This window comes from Sceloporus undulatus, chromosome 4, assembly GCF_019175285.1.
Source record: "Sceloporus undulatus isolate JIND9_A2432 ecotype Alabama chromosome 4, SceUnd_v1.1, whole genome shotgun sequence".
NCBI lineage: Eukaryota > Metazoa > Chordata > Lepidosauria > Squamata > Phrynosomatidae > Sceloporus > Sceloporus undulatus.
This window is the reverse complement of record NC_056525.1, coordinates 188,337,122-188,359,301: the sequence shown is the minus strand read 5'-3', so window position 1 is coordinate 188,359,301 and position 22,180 is coordinate 188,337,122. Positions and strand designations below refer to the sequence as shown.

At 38.3% G+C, this 22,180-nt stretch overlaps 1 protein-coding gene across 3 annotated transcripts in view; it reads left to right on the top strand.

Moving 5' to 3' along the window:
• The window catches only part of LDLRAD4 (low density lipoprotein receptor class A domain containing 4), a 331,135-nt gene that overhangs the window by 124,539 nt on the left and 184,416 nt on the right, over positions 1-22,180 (top strand). For all 3 annotated transcript variants that reach the window (XM_042463141.1, XM_042463140.1, XM_042463142.1), the window contains exon 3: positions 14,126-14,266. In XM_042463141.1, the coding sequence (XP_042319075.1) occupies positions 14,126-14,266 (141 nt within the window). The remainder of the gene's footprint in view (positions 1-14,125; positions 14,267-22,180) is intronic.

Here is a 22,180-nt window from a genome sequence, read left to right as displayed (position 1 = left end):
TTAGCTTACTTGCTGTTCACCGCTATGATCTTTGGAATAGCGGTATATAAATAAAACAAATTATTATTATTATTATTATTATTAAACTGTGCACTACACAGTGATGGCTGTTTAAAGAAGATTTTTTGTTGTGTGCCTTCCAAGTCATTTCTGACTTCAGATGGGGTTACCATTGCCTTCCACTCAGGCTGAGAGAATGTGACTTACCCAAAGTAACCCAATGGACTCCCATGGCTGAATGGGAATTTGAACCCTGGGCTCCCAGAATACTAGTTTACCACTCAAACTACTACATAAGTGAAGAGGGCGATAAAGCAAAAAGTGATTCTTCAAACCTAGAAAATGCTATTCAACATTTGGGTTCAAATTGGGTGACAGACAGACAGACAGACAGACAGACAGACAGACAGACAGACACACACACACACACACACACAGACACACTTTGAATCTTGCCTCAATTGACCTGGATTTCTTAATATTTTTTTAGGGGGGGGGAATCTAGCCTGCTTAATATAGTCTCATATTTTGGATTTATACTGCACCCAGCAATTATGTGTTCCTTTCTGATGGAAATATTAATTTCAAGCAGTTATTAACCACAGGGTGTAGAAATTTTCATGAAGCTGAACCTTTTTTGTTTGCGCTGATGCGGTAACTTGTGCCCCATTTATAATGTGCAGCTTTATTTCTCTCCCTCAGTGTTTTTCTTGGTGGCAACTTGCCATTTTTTTAAACTGCATGTTTCCCCCCAAATCACATGTTTCCTGATGTGAATTGTCTTTTTAATTTATTTGCCCTCGTAATTGCAAAGATTAAAATAATATGCAGCCAAATGTTTACCTTTATTTTAACATATTTTCAAAACTGTGCTGACAGTTGGTGTTACATTTCAATAACCTTGGGTGAATTGTGCCTTCCTGACATAGGCTCTGGAAAAAGATTGGCTTATTAGAGGGAAGTGCAACTCTTTCAGCACTGCACTGTAATAGAAATGTATGAGCTGCAGAGCCATAGCTAATTGGTTTATTCCCCCTCCCATGCTATTATCATCTTTATTATTCTGTCAGTCTCGCACTTGGCCAAGTATTCTGCATAATTCTTATTCTTAAACTGCAGCGCTAAAAAAGAAAATAAAAATATAGATTCATAGAACGGGATGGGGCCTCTAGACCATCATCCATCCCTCACCAGTGCAAGAATCCACAGCTAAACAACTTCTGATAGACAAGCATCCAATCTCTGTTTAAAGAGCTCCAAAGATGGAGAGTCTACCACCCTCTGAGGCAGTCCATTCTACCGTTGAAAAGCTCTTACTGCCATGACGCTCTTCCTAATGTTTAAACAGCCATTTAAACTTTCTCTATATAAAACATTATTATTATTATTATTATTAATCTTTATTTATGAAGCGCTGTAAATTTCCACAGCGCTGTACATGCAATCTTTTTATTTAGACGGATCCCTGCCCTTGGGCTTACAATCTAAAAAGACATGACACAGAAGGAGAAGGGAGTGGTGGAAGGAAAGGGTAAGAGGTCCAGCAGTTCTTCTCTACCTCCGAGGCCTGGACCAAGGCAGATGGACTGGAGGGAGGGCTTGGCTTCATAATGGATGGTTAATCATTTTCCAGGGAAAATACATACTCTCAAGTAGGATAATGCATATACAGTACATAGCAATACAGGAAATGGTTTGATAAACAGGCACCAAAAGAACATCAAATAGTAAGCGACAATTATGCAATGCCATGTGCTCTACTACTGAACTATGGGCCCTGGCCACCATGTACCTAACATGTATAAGGTGAATGAAATTAATGTGGTTTCAGGCTTGGAAATAATATGTTCCAAGTAATGGTGATACATGGAGCACATTACCTTTGGAGGTCTAATGAGAACATAACACTCTTACTATTTATGAAGCAATGCTACATTCCTTTGATACAAGGAGTAATATCTGCTTGTTATTTCTAAAGTATTAGGAGGCATTTGGGGAGATATTTTATCGTTTTCCTATTTTAAAAAAATAAACCACTAATAAACCACTACTTGTAAAGTAATTTAATGAGTAATAGCTAATTTCAGTGCATTATTTTTTAAAAAATAATTTTCTACATGTTATTTATGGGCACTGTTGCTTCCCACATAGATTCTTTTCAATTGGATATGGATTTTTTTCTTTTTTTATTACATTTCTAAGTATCATGAATGATGAACATTAAGAATTTGTGTGTGAGTGTGTGTGTTCATGTGTGAGAGACAGTGAGAGTGCAGCTTTTTGTATCCAGAGCTGAATAAAAGTTAGTGAGAGAAAGAACTGGGAGCAAAGAATTGAAAGACTTGAGAGTATATGCATGTAAGGGAACATTTGCTAAATGGCTAGTTTTCTTTATACTGTAGCCTAAAAATTGCTGTGAGTTTGAGTTCTTGGTCTATATTTGGCTGTATTCCAGCCAAAGAGAGTATAAACCAGTGGTTCCCAACCTTCCTAAGGCTGTGACCCTTTAATACAGTTCCTCATGTTGTGGTGACCCAAACCCATGAAATTATTTTCATTGCTACTTCATAACTGTAATTAAATAGGTGTTTTCCAATGGCCTTAGGCGACCCCCATGAAAGAGTCATTCGACCCCCAAAGGGGTCCCGAGCCACAGGTTGGGAACCACTGGTATAAACCCTTTTATCTCTAAATCTTAAACTAAATAGCAAAGATTCATTAAAAACAAAAACCTAATAAAGCAAAATTTCAAATATTGCCATGTTTCAAGGCATGAGATTAAGAAAATGTGCTTTACTTCTGTGGATCTTGTTTACAGATGTTGTCTCTTGAACTTTGTCTGGAAGCTCAGTTAAAAATGGACATCGGTACAGAGCACAGTTTTAACAATAAGGAGGATGGAGGCTTTACTCTGAAGCTTTAAATCAAGCAATAAGTGAACAGCTTCTTGCGACCTTTCCTTTTTCTCCCCACTGTTTTGCAGTGTTGTGTTTTCCTTGTTAAGAAAATGAAGCGCTGTACTCTAAGTAGTATTATGATGGAGAAACGCACACATACACAAATTGCATAGGATGGCAGTGAGGGAAATGCAATGCTGTTTCACTGGGTTTCCTCTTCTTTTGTCCTGATATTGGTGGAATGATGCTTGGCAGCTCTCATGGTTGTTCAGGTGGCTTAGGGCCAGAATACTGAAACAGGGCTCCAAGCCCAGCCACTGTGGCACTATGTTATGTCTCTCTGCTAGGGGAAAAAATAGTCCTGTGACAGCAACTGGAGTGTAGGTAGGGTCAATACGCCTGGGAGGGGATGAGGGAGAGGAAGCTGCTATTCTGTCCAGATCTTACTGCACAAAAGGATACAAGACTTCAAGCTGGGAATACTGGAAACATGCCTGGTTCACATGGCTTCTTCTGATGTTTGGAAACTGATAATAAATCAAGGGTTTTGTCCTGGCCACACTCTAAACAATGATTGACCATTCATTCATTACTGGCTTCCTCTGTTACAAGAAGCATTGTTGACCTCATTTAATCTTTATGCAGTTAGACTGCAAAATATTTGGTAAAGTTTCATCCTGCAGTTTAAATCCTTCACACATTTGATATTGGGTAGCTTCAGTTTAACACATTGTGAAGCAAGCAACCAGTCTGTGGCATTAGCCATTATCTGAGAGCATATGACTATATTATGTCTCAACCTTTGGGACCAGTACATACTTGAAATATGAATATCTTATCTCACAAATGTGACAAATTATGAAAGAAAAATTAATAATTCTTAAATCACTTTTCCTACTTGTTTGAAATTGCACCATGCTTCATGTTGCTTTTTTCTACTGGGCCCCCAAACTTGTCCTTGCAAGTTTTGTTTAACGAAACTGTCATCCTGAAGAAGACTCCTATAAAATGTGATCACTATTGTGGATTGTTTTGATTCTACCAGTGCATTTGCAAACATGCAAACAGCAATTAATTTTAAAGCTCCCCCCCCACATATTTTATTGGATGATCCATAAATCTTGGATTATCTCCAAGGTCAAATGTTCTTGACAGTTCACACTTAAAAGATAACATAACTAGCTGGCTTTTGCTTCTTTGAATTCCTTTTGCTTAACTTTGCTATATTTTTGGTGATTTGATTTGTATTTATAGCCAAACATGACATTATATGAACAAACAAGACATTTACTTATATATGTTTGGTTTCAGCATTTAATTATTTATTTATTTGGAGCTTTCAGTCATCAGCAATACCTCCCGCCATGCTTGCAATCAGTCTTTATGATTAATAGCAGCTGAATTTCTTTCCTTCTGCATACAAAGAACTCAAGAACTAGTACAGTGGGCCCTTCTCATTCAAGGAAGTTTGGCTCTGCCCCTCCCAATAGATGGGGAAATGTGGGAGCTCAAACCTATATTAGGCAGTGGGCAGTGACATGTGTGCACCCATGTCAGCATGTCCATGGGTGTGAGCCACCACTGGCAAATATGAGACTGGGCGATCCACAGAAAACTAGTCTGCCAATATGGCAGCCACTGTAGTTTTTGAGACATCATGAGATACAGTTTGCGTCTCTTGAAGTAAAAGTCCTGGTTTAATGGCACATGGAACATAAACTCTGTTCCAGGAATGGTTCTGGGCCAGCAATTCACTATTCAACATGTAGTTTATTTTGCTCTAATAGTTCCTAATTTATTACAACAAATCTCATGACATTTGAAGAACGGGTTACATATCCTGAGGGACGCTGCCACACCCCCACGCCACCAGGTGGAACTTTTTTCCCCCTTGCTATTTGTATGGGGGTGTTTTCATGTATTCTTAATTGTTTTATAGCATATGATGTTTGTACAAGGGGGTTTTAATTTGTGATCTATGATGTTTTAACTGTTGTATTATTGTTGTTCACCGCTATGATCCTTGGAATAGCGGTATATAAATAAACCATATTATTATTATATATTTGGTGCTACTTACTGGAAAATAAGGTTCCATAATATGTTGAACATCATCTCCAAATTAAGTTCACTTCCCCTCTCCCGGATGTTAATTGCCAGCAATGTCAGCTGGCTCCCTGGATCTCCAGGTGTGTTTGCCTCCTGCCAATGTTATACTCTGCAGATGATGGCAGATTGTCAGACAGAAATTTGGGAAAGCCATATCCTCTGTCTGGGAGGCCTTTGTAAAAAAATCTCCACATCCCTTACCTAACTGACCTGTAATCCCTTATTTACCTGTTCTATAATCCAGTATACCTAGGTTCTTAGATCCTTACCACCACCACAGGAAGAATCTGGTTGGGTAGCTGGGAAACACTGGCAGCCAAGATGGAACTGGATCCTAGAAGAAAAACACATGAGTGAATTTTCAAAATAAGAACTGCTTTTTCTTGAGTCCTGAAAGAAAAGTGAACTTTTTGTCTTAAGTTAGAGAGTTGGTTTAGTCAGGCAACACATTTTAGCTCCACAAGAATGAATATCAGTGTCACAAGGTAACTAACTCAGTAGGATGATTTTGTGTGTGTGTGTGTGTGTGTTAAATCTGATATATTACAAAGAAGAGGCCATTCAGTGAAGTAATTAAGGTGCATGAAAGTAAATAGTCTGCATTAATATTCAGCTTGTAGCAATAGCAATAGTACTTACATTTCTATATCCCTTTATAGTGCTAAGCAGGTTTATAGTGCTAAGTGGTTTACAAGGCCTGAGATTAATGGAAGTAATGGGAGAAGGAAGTTTTAATATCCTTTTGTCCAGGGACCATGTGATAGCCTAGAATGGTACTTTTGAAAATTGGCTTGTTTTTCTTTGGTGCCAATCAGATTTTTACAAAACTGTTACATTTACATGTAGTTTTGTGCAGGCTTATGTTGAACTGGATGACTCTCCTACCCACCCAGGGTTTGTGGTATGAACCAAAGTGCAAAGAAGTCTGAAAGCATTAAGCATAATCTAATCGGATGGGATTGTATGTGGGTGAGTAGACACAGCATGTGTAAAATAAGCAGTGGAAATTACAGTGGCATTACATTTCATTGTGTTGCATTTAATGATTACAGCTCTGATCAATTTATATATGAATAGAATTGTTCAGCTACAGTTTCCTTGGTACTTGTTGTCTTAGCCCTAATTATTTTTTCTTCTTTTAACATTTTAACTCTCCCTTAAAAAAGATTTTTTTTCTTAAGAAGCTTGCAGAGACTACAGTAATTTGCTTTGTAATGAAGTTAGACCGTTGGGTGAACATTATAACAGAATCTACTTTGTCTTCTGGGAACTGTTTAAAGTGCCAGTTTTTACCTATAAAGCCCTCTATGACTTGTTTTGAAATCTGAACCAGGCAGATTGCCTAAACCTACAGAAGATCACTGAATTTATGTAGTGTAACATTCCAGTTCTGTCCCTATCCATTCAGAATAGTAAGCCCCTTTGTGCTCAGTGGGACTTATGGGTATTTTTTTGAAAGGGAGTAAGTTATATGTGTGTTACGGATTACATGCCTGATTGGCATATAACTGCATGTCACATTGACATAAACAGTTTTGCATGCCTTAGTGGTTGTCTCCAGGTTCTCGAGCATCACACTTGATGTCACTTCACTTCTATCTGACACTCTTCTTATGAAGGTTCATCAGAGCCTAAACATTGTCTTCAGAGTAGGTGTACGGGAGGTTGATACAGTCTGGCATGTCATAATAAGTGGATGTCCCATGTGGGGTGGGATGGGATTCGGACTGCAAGAGGTGACACCCCAGAAGGGGGGTGTCACCTTGTGGTTGGTATACCCAGAGTCGCTGGCATGGCTACTGGGTAAGAGAGTATGGGAATTTTCCCACTCGCCAGCACCTGCACTAGACCCCAAATAGGCCCTCTGGAAGTTTCATTGCCACCTCCTTTAGTAGCAGCTTGCTGTGGGGTGGTGGCTATATTCAGGGTCTTTTGTCCTACTGTAAACCTGAATGAAATTATAAATAAAGTTACATGCATACAGTTCCTGAACTTGTCTTGTTCCGATGAGAATGGTGGTGCTTTAGTGTTTATGTATATCTCTCAGCAGATGTTCTAGGATCTTTGCAAGAAGCATGGGAATTGGGAGAATATAAAGTGCAGGTTCTTGAACAAGTAGGGGGCTCCTACTTGTTAAATGTAAAAAGTCTAAACTCAGAATTCTTTATGTTTCATATGCAGTTTATACATATAGCTTGAAGGTAATTTTATACAATAATTTAATAGGTTTGTGCATGAAACAAAGTTTCTATGCTCTGAATCAACACCAATAGAAAACAAAGTAGCTAAACTGGAATTTATAACGAACATTTCAGCTTATGTAGTCTTGAATCTAGAACAAGATGATAGTTCCATGTTCCACTGCAGATGCTAGTTTATGTAGTCAAGCAAAAACAATAGTGTTGACTGCTCATTATTATTATTCTTAATGGACACTACAGCTACAGTCTGAGTATCTGAAATACCAAAATCTGAAATATTCCAAAAACCAAAACTTTTTTAATGGCTAAGATAGTGACACCTTTGTTTTCTATTGGTGTTGATTCAGAGCATAGAAACTTTGTTTCATGCACAAACTCTTTTGGAGTTCCTTTGTTTGAGAGTAGTCATTTTATTCAGCAAAAGAAGATTGTGCAACGTTGAAATATTCTCCCACTGATTTCTACATACTGCCCCTTCTGATATCAGACTTGTGTCCATCTGTTCTTTTGCATGGAGTCTGACCTGTTTGTCCTATGAAGAAATCAAGGGCATTGCTAGACAGTGATGGTATCTATCACGCTGGAAGATGAGCAGATGAATGAGGCTCTGGTATTGTGCCTGGTGTTATTTAGTCTTGTGATATGGTGTCAGAGGACAGAGTTGGGATCTGGGCTTCTTGTCGGTTCTCTGATCCATGTAATGTGCTTGATTTTTGTTATGGGGCCTGCTGCTGATGGTAAGTAACAGTTTTCAAATGAAATATTGATGTGTTGTAAAAATATGTGAAGTATTTATACCAAAACACATTAAATTAAAATAACTTAATAACTCATTGATGGTTGACATAAGGTCCTGCCTTGTTAACCTTTTGCTTTCTCCTGGAAAAATAATGTCCTAGGGAAAAATAATGAACCATAATGATGTTTTAAAACCCCACTAATCTTCTAATCTGTAACTGCTAATATTTTCTACCTACTGGGGTTAGAGATTGTTCTGTAACTGACCAGCCAAGATCACTAATTGCCACTTGAAACTGAAGAAGGAAGTCAAATAGCTTTGAAAAGTTATTTATAAAACACAGTCATGCTGGCTTGTCTTTAAAAATTGGATCACCCTGTCTCCCCCTTCTCCTGTCTAGACAAGCTGTCTAATAACTCAATTTATTGAGATCTCTCTGGTGTGTCATTAGGTACAATTGTGCAGGCTGGCTCTAGTTTATTTGACAGGCAGAACATGGAAGCATTACTGTTTTGGACTACAATTTCCAGAATCCCCTAGCTGGCATGTCCACTGACTTTATTCCTTTCAGTTCCTTTCCCCCCCATATCAGTGGGTATACTGTATCATGATCAGCACTGAAATAATGCAGCCTGCAAAACCTGTACTTACTTTCCTGTTTATTTATTTAATTTGTATTCTACCCTCTTCTTCACATGGAACCAAGGCATGTTACAAATTTTAAAAAGATACAGGCAAAAACTAATAACAAAAAGTTAAAACAGTATTAAACAAGCTATTATATTAAAACATTATTAATTTTTAAAAGTGTAAAATCATTTGAAAATATATCAATAAAGATATAGCACCCTCAATAAAATAATAATAATAATAAATTTTATTTATATTTCCCATTTATCCCAAGGATCGAAGTGGGATTACATCATTAAAAATATAATACTAATACAGATACAAACTATAAAATACTAATGCTGAATTACAACTATTAAATACTAATACTGAATGACAACGTTCCTATTAGTTCCTTAAAATATCTAATCATCAAGTAAAAGACTTCTCTGTACTGTGCAACCAATTAATAATGAAAAGTCTGCATAGTGCCTTAATTGTATTCTGAGAAGAATTGTGGAACAGAACTATCACAATATATAGGGTAGATATGTAACCCTATATATATGGTTGCCAGGGCCTACAGTACACAGTAATAGCACTATCATTTCACTTTAACTGTCATGGCTGCATCCTATGGGATTCTAGGGTTTGTAATTGGTTGAGACACTGAAGCTTTCTGACTGAGAATGCTAAGCATCCCTTCCAAAATTGCAAATACAGTACATCGGTGGTATTTTTAAGCTGTGGATGCTTCAAGCTGTGGATAAAGAATCCATGGCACGCATGCCAGAGGTGGCACTCAGAGCCCTCTCTGTGGACACATGTGCCATTGCCCCAGCACAGAGTTTGCCAGTTTGTTACTAGAAAGCCAAGAGGGACATGGCACTTTGCAATAAATAAGTAGGTTTTCGGTTGCAGTTTAGGCACTCGGCCTCTAAAAGGTTCACCATCACTGCACTAGACCCTGAAGGAAGACCCTGAAGGCACTAGGCCCCCCTGGAAAGGCATTCAGAGTCACATTGGATCCTGAAGGCACTGCCCCCCCAGCAGGTGCTGCTACTGATGGGGGCAGTGCTGTGGTCTCTGGAGGGCCTGTTTAGGGTCTGGTGTGGCTTCTGGGCAAATGGGAAATGGAGGCAATGGCCTTTGTTGCTTGCCCAGTAGCCTTGCCTACCCTCCAGGAGTACCACCCCACTGAGTAACATCCCCTTCTTGGGTGTCACCCATATGGTCTGCACCTCCTAGTGTCTGTGTCTACATGCGGACATCATGCATCCCCACCTGTTGTAGTATATAAATAAAAATATTTTGTTCATGTAGTGTGCATATTTTCATTCACACGTTCATGTATATTCAAACATTTTATAAAGAAATATCATTGTTGAAATTAGAACTGTTTTATTTAGGTAAATTCAATATGTAACTCAGTGCATGCATAAATTTTACACATAAAAGAGTTTGGGAAGAGGAGGAGGAGCAATGATCAAGTTTTGTGCCCCACGTGAGTAACTCTTGTGCCCCCCAGAGGTTCCACTCCACTGTTTGATAACAATTGCAGTACATGAAAGTTATAGTCCAACCAAATCCCACCATGGATACCAAAATCCGTGGGTGTTCAAGTCTCATTATATACAATGGTGTAGTAAAATGGTGTCTTTCATATGAAATGGCAAAAGCAAGGTTTGCTTTGGGAATTAACCCCCCCCCCAAACCATTGATGGTTGAATCCATGAATGTAGAGGGCTGACTGTACTAGAATTCTTTTCACAGTTAAATATCCCTTATAGTGCTATACAAAGTATAGCCTTTAAGTGCTATAGTACTCTTTGGTACTATACAAATAAAAAACAACCTTACAAACAAACTCTTCTACTTTTCAACATTTTTAAAACCATTCCTTTAATGGGACATAATAAAATGTAGGGAAGAAATTGAGTTTTAGTGTTGAATTACTCCACAAAACAATATTATAGGGAAGAGTGTGATATTTTCAAACATAATAGAAAGCTATAATGCAAGCTTGTCGCACCACTTAAAGGCCTGGCAGGAAGAAGACACTTTGACCAATTTGGAACAAACTCTTAACAACTATCAGACTAAATGGGAAACTGATTTCCAGAAGGAGCTCTCTCAGAACATTGGAAATATATTGGGAAATATATACTTTCAGTTACATTAAAACTTGAGAAATTGCTTTTATAACTTAGAGTGTAGGTGGTATCTGACTCTATAAAAGTTGAATCAGGTTTACTCAAGAATTACAGATAGTTCTTGGAGATGAGGGACATGAGATAAAGATACTACGTATTTTGGTCAAACTTTTGAATAAGGGGAAAATAGATTTCTAATTCGGAAGAAATTGAAAACATGGCAGGTTATTCTTTGCCACTGGATCTATTCATAATAATGGTTTGTAATTTAAAAGGCGTAATGGAAACTTAAGATTTGGAATTAATTATATATTAATGGCCACACAAATGTAATTTCTGATAACTAGAAAATCTTTTTTTTTCAACCACGTTAGGACTTTATCACACTGGGGAAAAAGACAGGAACATAGTGGGATGCTCCCATCAATATTGTGTGATTTGGCAAAGATTATCACACGACATCTCAAATATCCCATGATTATCCCATGAATAAAGAGGAATTTAGCACTGCATTATTCACTGGATAATCATGTGATATTTGTGATCTCACGTGATAATCTTTGTCAAATCGTGTGATATTGACGGGAGCATCCCACTATACTCCCGTCTTTTTCCCCAGTGTGATAAACTCTTTGGTTACTTAGGATGTGGGATATAGCATGTGTATTAAAACTGATTAATGTATTCATATCTGAAGAAGACAGACAAAAAGACAACTGTGTTATAGAAAAGTGTTTTTTATTTATATAGTATTGAGCCACTGTGTCTCAAGATAAATTGATCTATGTAAGTTACTGAATATAACAGTTTTAGAAATAATTGTTAAAATTTGTTTCTTTGCTTTCTGGTTCTGTGTTTGGAGTTTGCATCTGTGTATTTATTCTCTTTACTGTATAATTTTCCATTTCTTTGTTGCAAGTTGTAGGGTTGGTTGGCATGGGGCTGGCAAATAAAACATTGTTTTACGTGCCTTCTTTATCATGGAGGTCTCTTTATGGGACTCGAGGTGTGTGTCAGCAGAAATAAGATGCCCAGCTGTGGATGAGGGCATTCTGGCACATATCCTGGGGTGGGGGCAGGGGGATCTCATGGGGGGCACCCCCTCCTGGGGTGAATCCCTCCTGCTTCAGTTGTGTTTCCACCTTTGGGCCATGGGATTTCGCTCATCAATCAACAGTTAGTAAATACATGGTTCCAGACCCAAGTATTTGCCAACCCATTTGCAGCTGTAATCAATAACTACTTGTGGCCTTTTCAGCCAATTCCATCTGTGTGTTTTTGCAGAGCAGAACCCTCCCTTGGACATGCAATTTAAAAAGAGCAGGGAAAGTTTAGAATCAGTTGGGTTATGCTTTTTATGTCAAATTTAGAAGATCTCATAATCTAAGCTGCAGCTCTGCAATAGTGACATTTGCGAACTAAGTGCATAGGGTGAAGCAGTGACTATCTGATTGCTGCAATTCTCCAGTTTGTTAATCTCCATCTGGCAGTAAAGAAAAGTGGGCAGAGATATAATTTATGGGGCTGGATGGATTCTTACAGATTACAGTATCAAAGCTGAGACATTTTGGAGCTTTTAAAGCCATTTCTAAAGGCAGAGATGAGCTAATGATTATTATGGCATGCCCATTGCTGGCACTGTTACAGACAGGCAGCTCTTGCCTAGAGTCAATTAAAATAAAATATACATTGTATAGAATTTCTAAAATCAACCTGGCAACTGCCCAGAATAATAAATGTGGCTTTAAAGTTGTGAGATTTTCAAATTATGATTTATTTCTCTCTGTATGCCAGTATTAGAATTAAGGTAAATTGAACAGTAAGATCATTAATTTCCTTTATGTTTTTGTATCGTGTGGGGAACTTAGGAAGCTGTTTCATACTGTGCTAGACCTTTGACGCTTATTGGTGGCAGCTTTCTGTGGTTTCAGGTTGATTTTGCCCCCAGCCATTTCTGGAGATGGCCAGAATTGAACCTGGGGCTTTCTGATGCAAATCACGTATCCTGTCACTATACTAGAGATACTCTGAAAGTGTCTTAAATGCAATTTGGGGAATCTGTTACAATCTAACAAATCAGCCGAACAGAATACTGTAGTGTGAATTGTAGTTTGATGAGCCACTAGATCTTTCTGACAGACCAGGCTGAATACCTCACCAAACTACAAATCTCAGGATTCCACAGCATGGAGCTATGACAAATAAAGTGGTGTCAAGCTGCTTTATTTCTGTAAGGTGGAAGAGCTGATAGTTGCAGCTACAGTGCTTGGTGATCTCAATAGTATTTAAGCATACCTTTTCCTGAACTGAGCTGCTAACATTGTATACACATGATCCATAACAGTGCACAGAGACTTGTGACTAATTCATGTGCGTAATAAGCTATAATGATCACTTCTATGCGAATACCAGTCATTTTAAAAAAAACCCAAATTGGAATGCTCACTGTTCTGAAGCAATTCAAAGATATATCTGTGTTAGTCTGTAGAATCATTACGTAGAGAGATCTTGTGGCAGCTTTGAGACTAATTGAAAAAAGAAATTGGCAGCATGAGCTTTCGTAGACTTCAGTCTACTTCCTCCGATGAATCTGAGGAAGTTGACTGAAGTCTATGAAAGCTTATTCTGTTCTGAAGCAAGTTTAAGCAAGCTGGACTTAAAGCTCCATGGTCAATTCTGTTCTTGTGGTTCACACACAGTCTAACTATAGCAGCCCCTCCACATTTGCTGGGGTTAGGGGCACCCCTTTGAAAGTGGGGGGGGGGGGGAATCCAATTTTAAAAAAATTAACCTGAGAGAATGACTTTGTAGGGATCTCTAGGTCCTCCAGTGCAACTCTGTGCCCAAAATGTATCAGAAGTTGACCATATAAAATTGCACTGGAGGACATATTGTTTTCTTTAGGAATCTCTAGGCCCTCCAGCATGACTTTATGGTCAGTGTTTGTCAGAGTCACGCTGGAGGACCTAGAGATTCCTAGAGATAACATATTAATCAAATCCATGAATAATCAAAGCTGTCAAAGTCACAAATGTGGAGTGTCACCTGCACTGTTTACATGAACTTGTACTTCAGCTATAACCTTTCCCCCTCACACTTGGGCACTGGAGCCCAAGTGACGTAAACAGATGCACGTAATATTGACAAAGTTATGTTTGAAAATACAAAATAAAATCTGACAGATTATGATCTGGGATCTTAAATAGTCCTGAAGTGTTTTGCTTAAGGATATTCCTTGTACAAGGCAAATAAGTGTTGTTAAACATTAGTGGAGTGTATTATTCAAGGATCAAGTAGAAGGAAAAGCATTAATTCACATGCAGAGAATTTGTTTTAAACTATAGTTCCTTGTATATTTGATAAAGCATGAAAATAGAATGTATTCACATTACCTTTTCTTTTGTTGTACTTTTTCAGAGTGCAAATTCACCTGCACTAGTGGTAAATGCTTGTATCTTGGCTCCCTGGTCTGTAATCAACAAAACGATTGTGGGGATAACAGTGATGAGGAGAATTGTCTGCTTGTGACAGAGCATCCACCTCCAAGTATCTTCAGCTGTAAGTACTTGCCTCTGCTTGTGAATTCTCTTTTTGCACTGAATTTTGTTCTACATTGGGAAAAGCTATAGTAAAAAAGCAAGATACTATCTTCTACTACCAGCACAAATGTTGCAGAATGAAAATTAAGTCATGGCTACAATATACCTTTTCTTCTCTTTGTGGTCAGATTGCCTTTTTTTTAGACAGGTTTTTCAGACAGCACATGTTCTGTTTTATCTGTGAATTAGAATTGCAAGGAATGTTCTTCTGAAAAGCAAACAGACATTATTTTCATTTGCTATAAATTGTATCATGGTGCAAGTCAGACTACTTTTTAAAAATACTTTGCATTGATGAGTCATGAATAAATTTATTGGAAGAAGGAAAGATAAATTATCTTCATGGTACCTTATTCTTGTGGCAAGAGAATGGTTTTGCATAGCTTCTGTTTTGGTGTTGAAGTTCTGGGCACCACAATTCAAAAAGGACATTGAGAAACTGGAGCGTGTCCAGAGGAGGGCGACTAAAATGGTGAAAGGTCTGGAAACCTTGCCCTATGAGGAACGACTCAGGGAGCTGGGGATGTTTAGCCTGGAGAAGAGAAGGTTAAGAGGTGATATGATAGCCCTGTTTAAATATTTGAAAGGATGTCATATTGAGGAGGGAGCTAGCTTGTTTTCTGCTGCTCCAGAGAACAGGACCCAGAACAATGGATGCAAGCTACAGGAAAAGAGATTCCACCTGAACATTAGGAAGAACTTCCTGACAGTAAGGGCTGTTTGACAGTGGAACACACTCCCTTGGAGTGTAGTGGAGTCTCCTTCTTTGGAGGTCTTTAAGCAGAGGCTAGATGGCCATCTGTTGGGGATGCTTTGATTTGGATTTCCTGCATGGCAGGGGGTTGGACTGGATGGCCCGTGCGGTCTCTTCCAACTCTATGATTCTATGATTCTATGATTCTGCAGGATTACCCAGCATGATTAAGAAAATCCACAGGTTAACTGTAATATATCAGTGTAAACTGTAAAGCAAATAGACACAGAACAAAGGGAACCAGTGTGGTGTAGTAGTTTGGGAGCTGGATTAGGGCTCTGGGGACCAGAGGTCAAAATCCCGCTTGGTCCATGAGCTTGGGTCACATCTTCTCAGCCTCAGAGAAAGGCAATGGCAAACTCCCTCTGAACAAATCTTGCCAATAAAAACCTGTGATATGTTTGCCTTAGAGTCTCCGTAAGTTGGAAACATCTTGAAGGCACACAAGAAAACACAGAATAGGGAAAATGCCTTACATGGAGCCCATGTAAGTAAGTGGGACCCCAAACCAATCTCAGTGTATTGTTTATTATTTCAGACCCTAGTTTAAACCAAAGATTGGAAATTCCACGGTCCATTATTTCTGCCCATAAGCCATTGGAGCTAGGGGATGATAGCAGTTCAACAGTCTCTGGAGGCTCATATATTCCCTGTTTTCTTTCTTTGTTTAATTCCTACTGTGACTACTGTCATAATTTGGTTCTTAACATTTTAAGCCTAATAGGCTTTATACTAAAAAAATATTGTCTGGTGCACTTCTACTGTCTTTATAGCCACTATATAATCTTTTTAACCAAGTAGGTTAAAGAAATCTTATTACTAAAACAAACCAAAATGTCTAAAATGTTTAAGGATTCATCAGAATACTCAGCATTTTAAGCTTGAAGGGGTCCTTTTTGTGTCTGAATAAAAGCATTTCTTGTTAACAGTTATTTAATCTAGTGCATGAATTTGCTGTAAAAACTGATTCCATAGTTTCAGCGTATTGCTCCAGCCTTGACAGGGCTCATACATTTGCAGAAGATGGCTTCCACATGCACATCCCTGCCTGTATATGGGAAATATGCATGCAAATGAGTGTCCTGTACATTCTTTTCCTTCCCAGCTGGCTATAGAGCCCTAGTCTGTGGAGAATGTTATCTTCTTGATAATTTGTTTAGTGTGGGGCTAAATATGAATCACCTCTTCCCATCAGGCAGCATACTGTAGAATTCTGCTCTCTTTCCAAAGTATGCTCTGCTTAATTGGATCCAAACTGTGTAGAATTCTAGACTTTGTGCAAAACCCAACTCCAGATATTTCTAAGCACTTGCATAGTGTCAGGCCAGGTACAATGATACAACTTGAGTACTGGTTTTTAAACTACTTAGAAAGCTAAAGACTGGACACTCAGCTGTATAATTAATTACTGTACTGTAGTAGTTAACTTGAATTACACCATTCTATACTTTTATGTTAGATTTGTTTTCGTGGGGAGTACTTAACAACCTAATCCACAGATGACAAAAGTGGTAAAGGTTTATCATCACTTTCTCCCTTATAACTTTCAGTGCATTATGCTTTCATGGTTATAAAGCTAAGTGCTGCAACTTAATTGCTAAGATATATCCATAATACCATAGAAAATTAGGGGCAAAGAGGCATAGTCAATATTCTTCACAGCTTGAATGCAAGGAAAACAAATATGTCAATATAGTTTTATAGCTCTTTTTCATAATTGTCCACTGTAGGGAACATAAATTTACTTTCTATTTTAGGTCATGGCATGCAGAGTCTGGATGAAAAAAAAATCTTGTTATTATTGAGGTTGAAATAATAATTTTAGAAGAATAGTTGTAACCATCACCCCAATGCATTCATTCAGTGGACTGTAGATTCAAAGGTTTTGTAAGCTGCATTTTATCCAGTTTACAGTCAGATTTCATGTTTCCTCTTCTGTGTTAATACAGCCCAGGGCGATAATCCTGCAAGAAATCTTTTGCACCTTTGCTGCATTGGGACTGCTCAGGTGTGCAAAGTTAATTTGTGCGCTTGCAGTACTGGGAGCTCATCAGTTCCTTTGCTGATTTACCATAGGCGCGCTTTGATGAATAAAGTATTTGTTCATATATATCCATAATTTGGCCATATGGTGTGCTGTGTGACTTTATACTAAAATAACCTCCGTGGAATATTGTGCATCCATTTGAGGTAGCATACATTGGAGTTTTATTATTCTTAAAAATAGATGAATAGGCAAGCCTCTTATTAAGGTCAAAGAGTAGACAGGTAAATAGGTAAAAAGATAGATAATTTCAGGCTTAGGTTGGAAAGTTTCTGCAAGGAGGTAAAAGATATTGTTGAATTAAAATGTCAACTAATTTAAATACTGTATACACATTCTTAAAATAACATTCAGTGTAGCAGAACAATAAGAGGGTGGAGGAAGAATGTGTTTCAGAGTTTCAGTCTTTGTTTTACTTATTGGCTGTACAAAAGAACATTGTTAATAACATCCTTGCACAGAGATTGGACCTGCAGTATTAAACTACAATAGAGGCATTAACTCCATGACATTACTCCAGCTGATAAAGAGGCCTTTGCTATCATGGAATATATAATGCCAAAATGCTATCTGAACTGTCAATCCATAGAAATTTGTGGCCACATTTATCATGCTAAGCCATTGTTTGTGTTAGCTATGGTTTGTTGCTTTAGCTGCAAATGACCAAACAAGCCAATCTGTATCCATCTTTTCTGGTCTATTACTCTCCTCTCTGTTTGGTCAGCTTCTGTCTCATGATGAGTAGCCGGTAAAATAAGCAAGGGACAAGGCATGATTCTGGGCTCACATATAGTTACAAGCCATGGTTTAAAGAAACCAGTTTCATAAGCCAACAACCCCGAGTTCCAATTGTGGTTTGCAGCTGCTTAAGAAAGTATGATTCCTGTCGTGATGAGTTTGGACACAACAAGCCAGAATTCCACAGCCGACACCCTGTCTTACTAAAATGTGTGAATGTAGCTAATGTGGTTTATTAATAGGAATATGGCACAGGGACACAATTGGGACATAGCCAGCATGGTATAGTGATTTGAGTATTGGACTATAAATTTGGAGACCAGGGTTTGAATCCCGGCTTGGTAATGTAAACCCACTGGGTGACATTGCACAAGTCACACTCTTGCAGCTTCAGTGGATAGCAATGACAACCCCCTACTAAAGAAACTTGCCAAGAAAATCCCATGATAGTCTTAAGGTTTCCATTAGTCAAAAATTACTTCAAGACATCCAACAACAACAACATTGAGATGTTTTCTGGTTTTGAAGTTTACTCTGGTCCATGGAATTTGTATAATCATGAGAGCTCTAATTTATCAATCAACCGGCTCTACCCATAACAGTTTCTCTACATGTTTCAACATGATTTTAAACACCACCAGTGCTTTTCGTCCTGCTGCTTGTGGAATTTTGGCTTGTTACTGTGTCCAATAACTATAAAAACAGTTGGAAAAAGTAAATATAAATACTGTTATGCTGTACCATGTATTTGACCACTGGTGTAATGTTGTGGTCTGGACTTTTATGTTTAATTTTCATATTCTGGTATGTGGAAAAAAAACAGGTTTTTAAAAAGTGTATGTGTGTGGGAAAAGGGAGCTTGTGCCACGCATTCATGTGTTAGGCAGCCGCAGCATGCTCCAGCTGCCCAGTTGATGTTCTCCGTCATAGCACATGATACTAAGATATCTGATCTGCTTACTGATATCAGACAGAGATTTTCATTCCTCTTGGTTTATTTATTTATTGCTCCTTCCAGGTGTGTGGAGCTGTCCTACCTTAGGGGTGACTCTCCCATCTATTTAAATATTTAACAGTCTAGAATAGATGATAATGAAAGTCTGGCACTGCTATTTTGAGAACTGCAACAATGATAGTAATTTTCAGTGTTGGATTACTGCTTCACAGAGGAAAAAGATGGGAAATAAGAGAGAGAAAAATTATTCCAGTTCTAATAGAGTTTGCCATCAGCCTGGCTGTGCCAGACAGATGGATCATGAATACTGTCTAGACACTCTCTGCCTGAGTGAAGCTGTGGTCTCTAAGGACAAACAGTGAGATGCTGGTTTAAGTAACTGGGGGAAGCCAGGCTGCATTCTCCTCTAATCAGATAACAATCAATGTAGATTATGCTTCCCCAAGCCTGAGAAAAGGCTCTCTGTTACTGATAACAGGTCAATCGTGATTTCAATTGAAACTTGTCTATTACTAGGTTTTAAGAGAAGAGAGAAAGCAAAAAAGAGTAAGGCAATGTTGTGTGTAGTTGTAACCCTTTGATTTCAATTGACTTGTCTATAAAAGATTCAGAATAATTATATGTGCAGCACTAGACAGGTGGTGAAGGGAAGAAATCAACACAATTTGAACACAAAAGCTATATTCAGATCTATTTAACTACTTGGTTACCTTAGTAACCAATCGGGTGTGTTAGCCAAAAGACAAAGTGACTCCAGTGAATGGTTCTAATCTATGACAAGACTAGTATCTACCTAGCCCTTGCACTTATTATGCATTCAAAGGTGTTACTCATGTAGCAAATAGGTATGAAGAATTATGGTGCACAGGTGGTAGATGGTGCTGGAGAAATCATGCTATAATATCTGGACAAACTTGCCAGTTGATCTCGCTTTTCTTTTTGGCAACTAATATTTCAGAGCAAAAATTCCCACCCTCTCCGCACTCTGCAGTTGCCTTTCACTCATGTATATAGAATATATATCTATGTTCTGTTTTAATTATATTATATTGTAGGTACATCATATATACATTAAGTTAGAGGTCTCAGACCTGGTGGAAGCAGATTTAACACAGCTAGCATTCTTTTAATTGAGTTCAAGACAGAACAAAGAAAAGGAATTTGTTATAAATTTGCAGTAAAAGTATGCCCTCCTTCCCACTTTCATATCACATAGGTGTTGTTTTTTAATTTCCCTAACAGTCAGATAGAGGATAGATTTTCAAGGAGAAAGTAGGGAGGAGGGAAGAGTCATCAGACTTATGCTCTTGTACCCTGTGCTCTCCTGTACTTCGTTTATGGTGTTTGCCTTCTAGTAATTTATGACAGCCCTAAGAAGAACCTATCAGAGAGCTTTCTGGACAAGATTTATTCAGAAGGGGGTTGTCATTGCCTTCTGCTATACCATGCTTGCCTTGTGCTTACCTCTGAATAACAGACCCCCCCCAGCTGCATTCTAAAAAAAACACTTAATCATATTTTAGGTTAAAAGTAAAACTAAGCTGAAGATGATGAAGAAGAAATTAGGCCTTACATAGAGCTTCATAAAATGACAGAAGTGTGGCTGATACACAAAAGTAGAATGGCCTGAAAGGAACTGTTAGTTCCCCCTGTTCAATTACTGCATACATTCTTAGTGACCCAAGTGGAGCCAGGCTTGGGCCCTTTCACTATTGGTTTATTTATTTATTTACATTCTGCCTTATATTCAAAGATGTAAGGATGTTGTGCAATAAAATCAATTTAGGTCAATAAATTGCAGTGCTATAATTCCAGTTTAACTGCCGTGGCAACATCCCATGGAATCCTGGGATTGACATTTAGAATTCTCAGCCAGATAGTTCTAGTACCTCTCCAAGTTACAAATTTCAGGATACCATAGGATGCAGCCATAGCAGCTAAAGTGGAATCATAATGCTATAATTGAACACTATGAAAGACTGCCTGGACTGTGAGACAGATTAATAGTGTGGGGTATCCCTGTGCTCTTGTGCCATTAACAAACAGGCAGATATTACAAATTTAACCCTTTCTTTGCCATGGATTTGCAGTGATTGCAGGCTTCATTTGATGCCTGTTGAACAGGAGTCCTTCCAAAATATGGCTGATATTCTTGTTCTTAGCTCAGCAACATTGCCGAATGTTCATGCTTTTTTTAGATTGAGCATATATTTACCATCTTCTAATGTCAGAAACAGCTTCCTTTCCTATTATAAAATTTGAAACCCCTTTTTTGCTGATGAAAAATACATCTCCCTTTTTTTTTTAGTCTGGGCCAGGACCAAACAATGTGTGTCAAGGTTGAACCTTTGGGAGCTGACCTAAATTCCTTATGTGATATGATTTGGAAGAGGCTTGTTAAAATTAGATTAAGGAAAGGCAGCAAAACAGAATTTGGGTACAGGATAGATACGGGACTGGATCAGGTCCAGGGAAAACAAGTAAGCAAAGAAAAATGGAGTAAACAAGTTGTGATGCATCAGTGGGATAGTCAGAGGATCTGGAGGGAGGGGAAAGATTTTAACACCTTATTAGACATTCATTTCTATTATTTTTGAAAGGACCAATAACACTTAATAAGTCAAAGCAACTCTAACTCAAACTGGATGTGACAGGAATCTTTCTCTTGTATTCATATTTTTTAAAACAGGGTATGTGTATGTGTACCATTTTTGCTTAATATTCATTTGAAATAGCCCAGTAGGAACATCAGAAGCCACCTTACACTGATTGAGTCCGTTGTTCCATCTAGCCAAATGATCTTGACTTCTTGGCTTTTCCTGGTGATCATCCATCCACGTACAAACCAGGTTTGACCCTGCTAAGCTTCTGAAATCAGATGAGAACGCGTTTGTTCAGAGTGGTAGAGTGAATGCAAGCCAAAACCAATGGGAGATTTGTAATTTGTGAAGAAGAAAAGGGGAGGGTAAAAAGAGATCCTTTTGCCCTTGTCTGCAAATTCAGTAGCAGTGCGGGCAAAGCAATTTCAAAAAGACTGGTGCTGAATTCCAAGAACTCTTCAGTATTATTGCTTCACCTGTTCCAGAACAATAGTTTTGATGCTGGAATGAATCTGGGCTCCTTCATGTTTTCCTTTTGGCCCTAAGGCCACTATGAGATACTGTACTTGTTCTCTTCTGGGCACAGAACATAAACAGTACAGGCTAGTACAATTTATCCTTCCCATTCAAAGTACTCCAGCTGCTTTGATGGATGTGGGGCTGGAATGTGGAGCACAGTAGGCAAATCAGAGCTTTGGAAAATGATATTTTTAGACAACAAGGTGATAACCTGTAATGTGAGTTTAGGTCTTTGTGCAGTCTTAATGGTATAAATAGTTTTG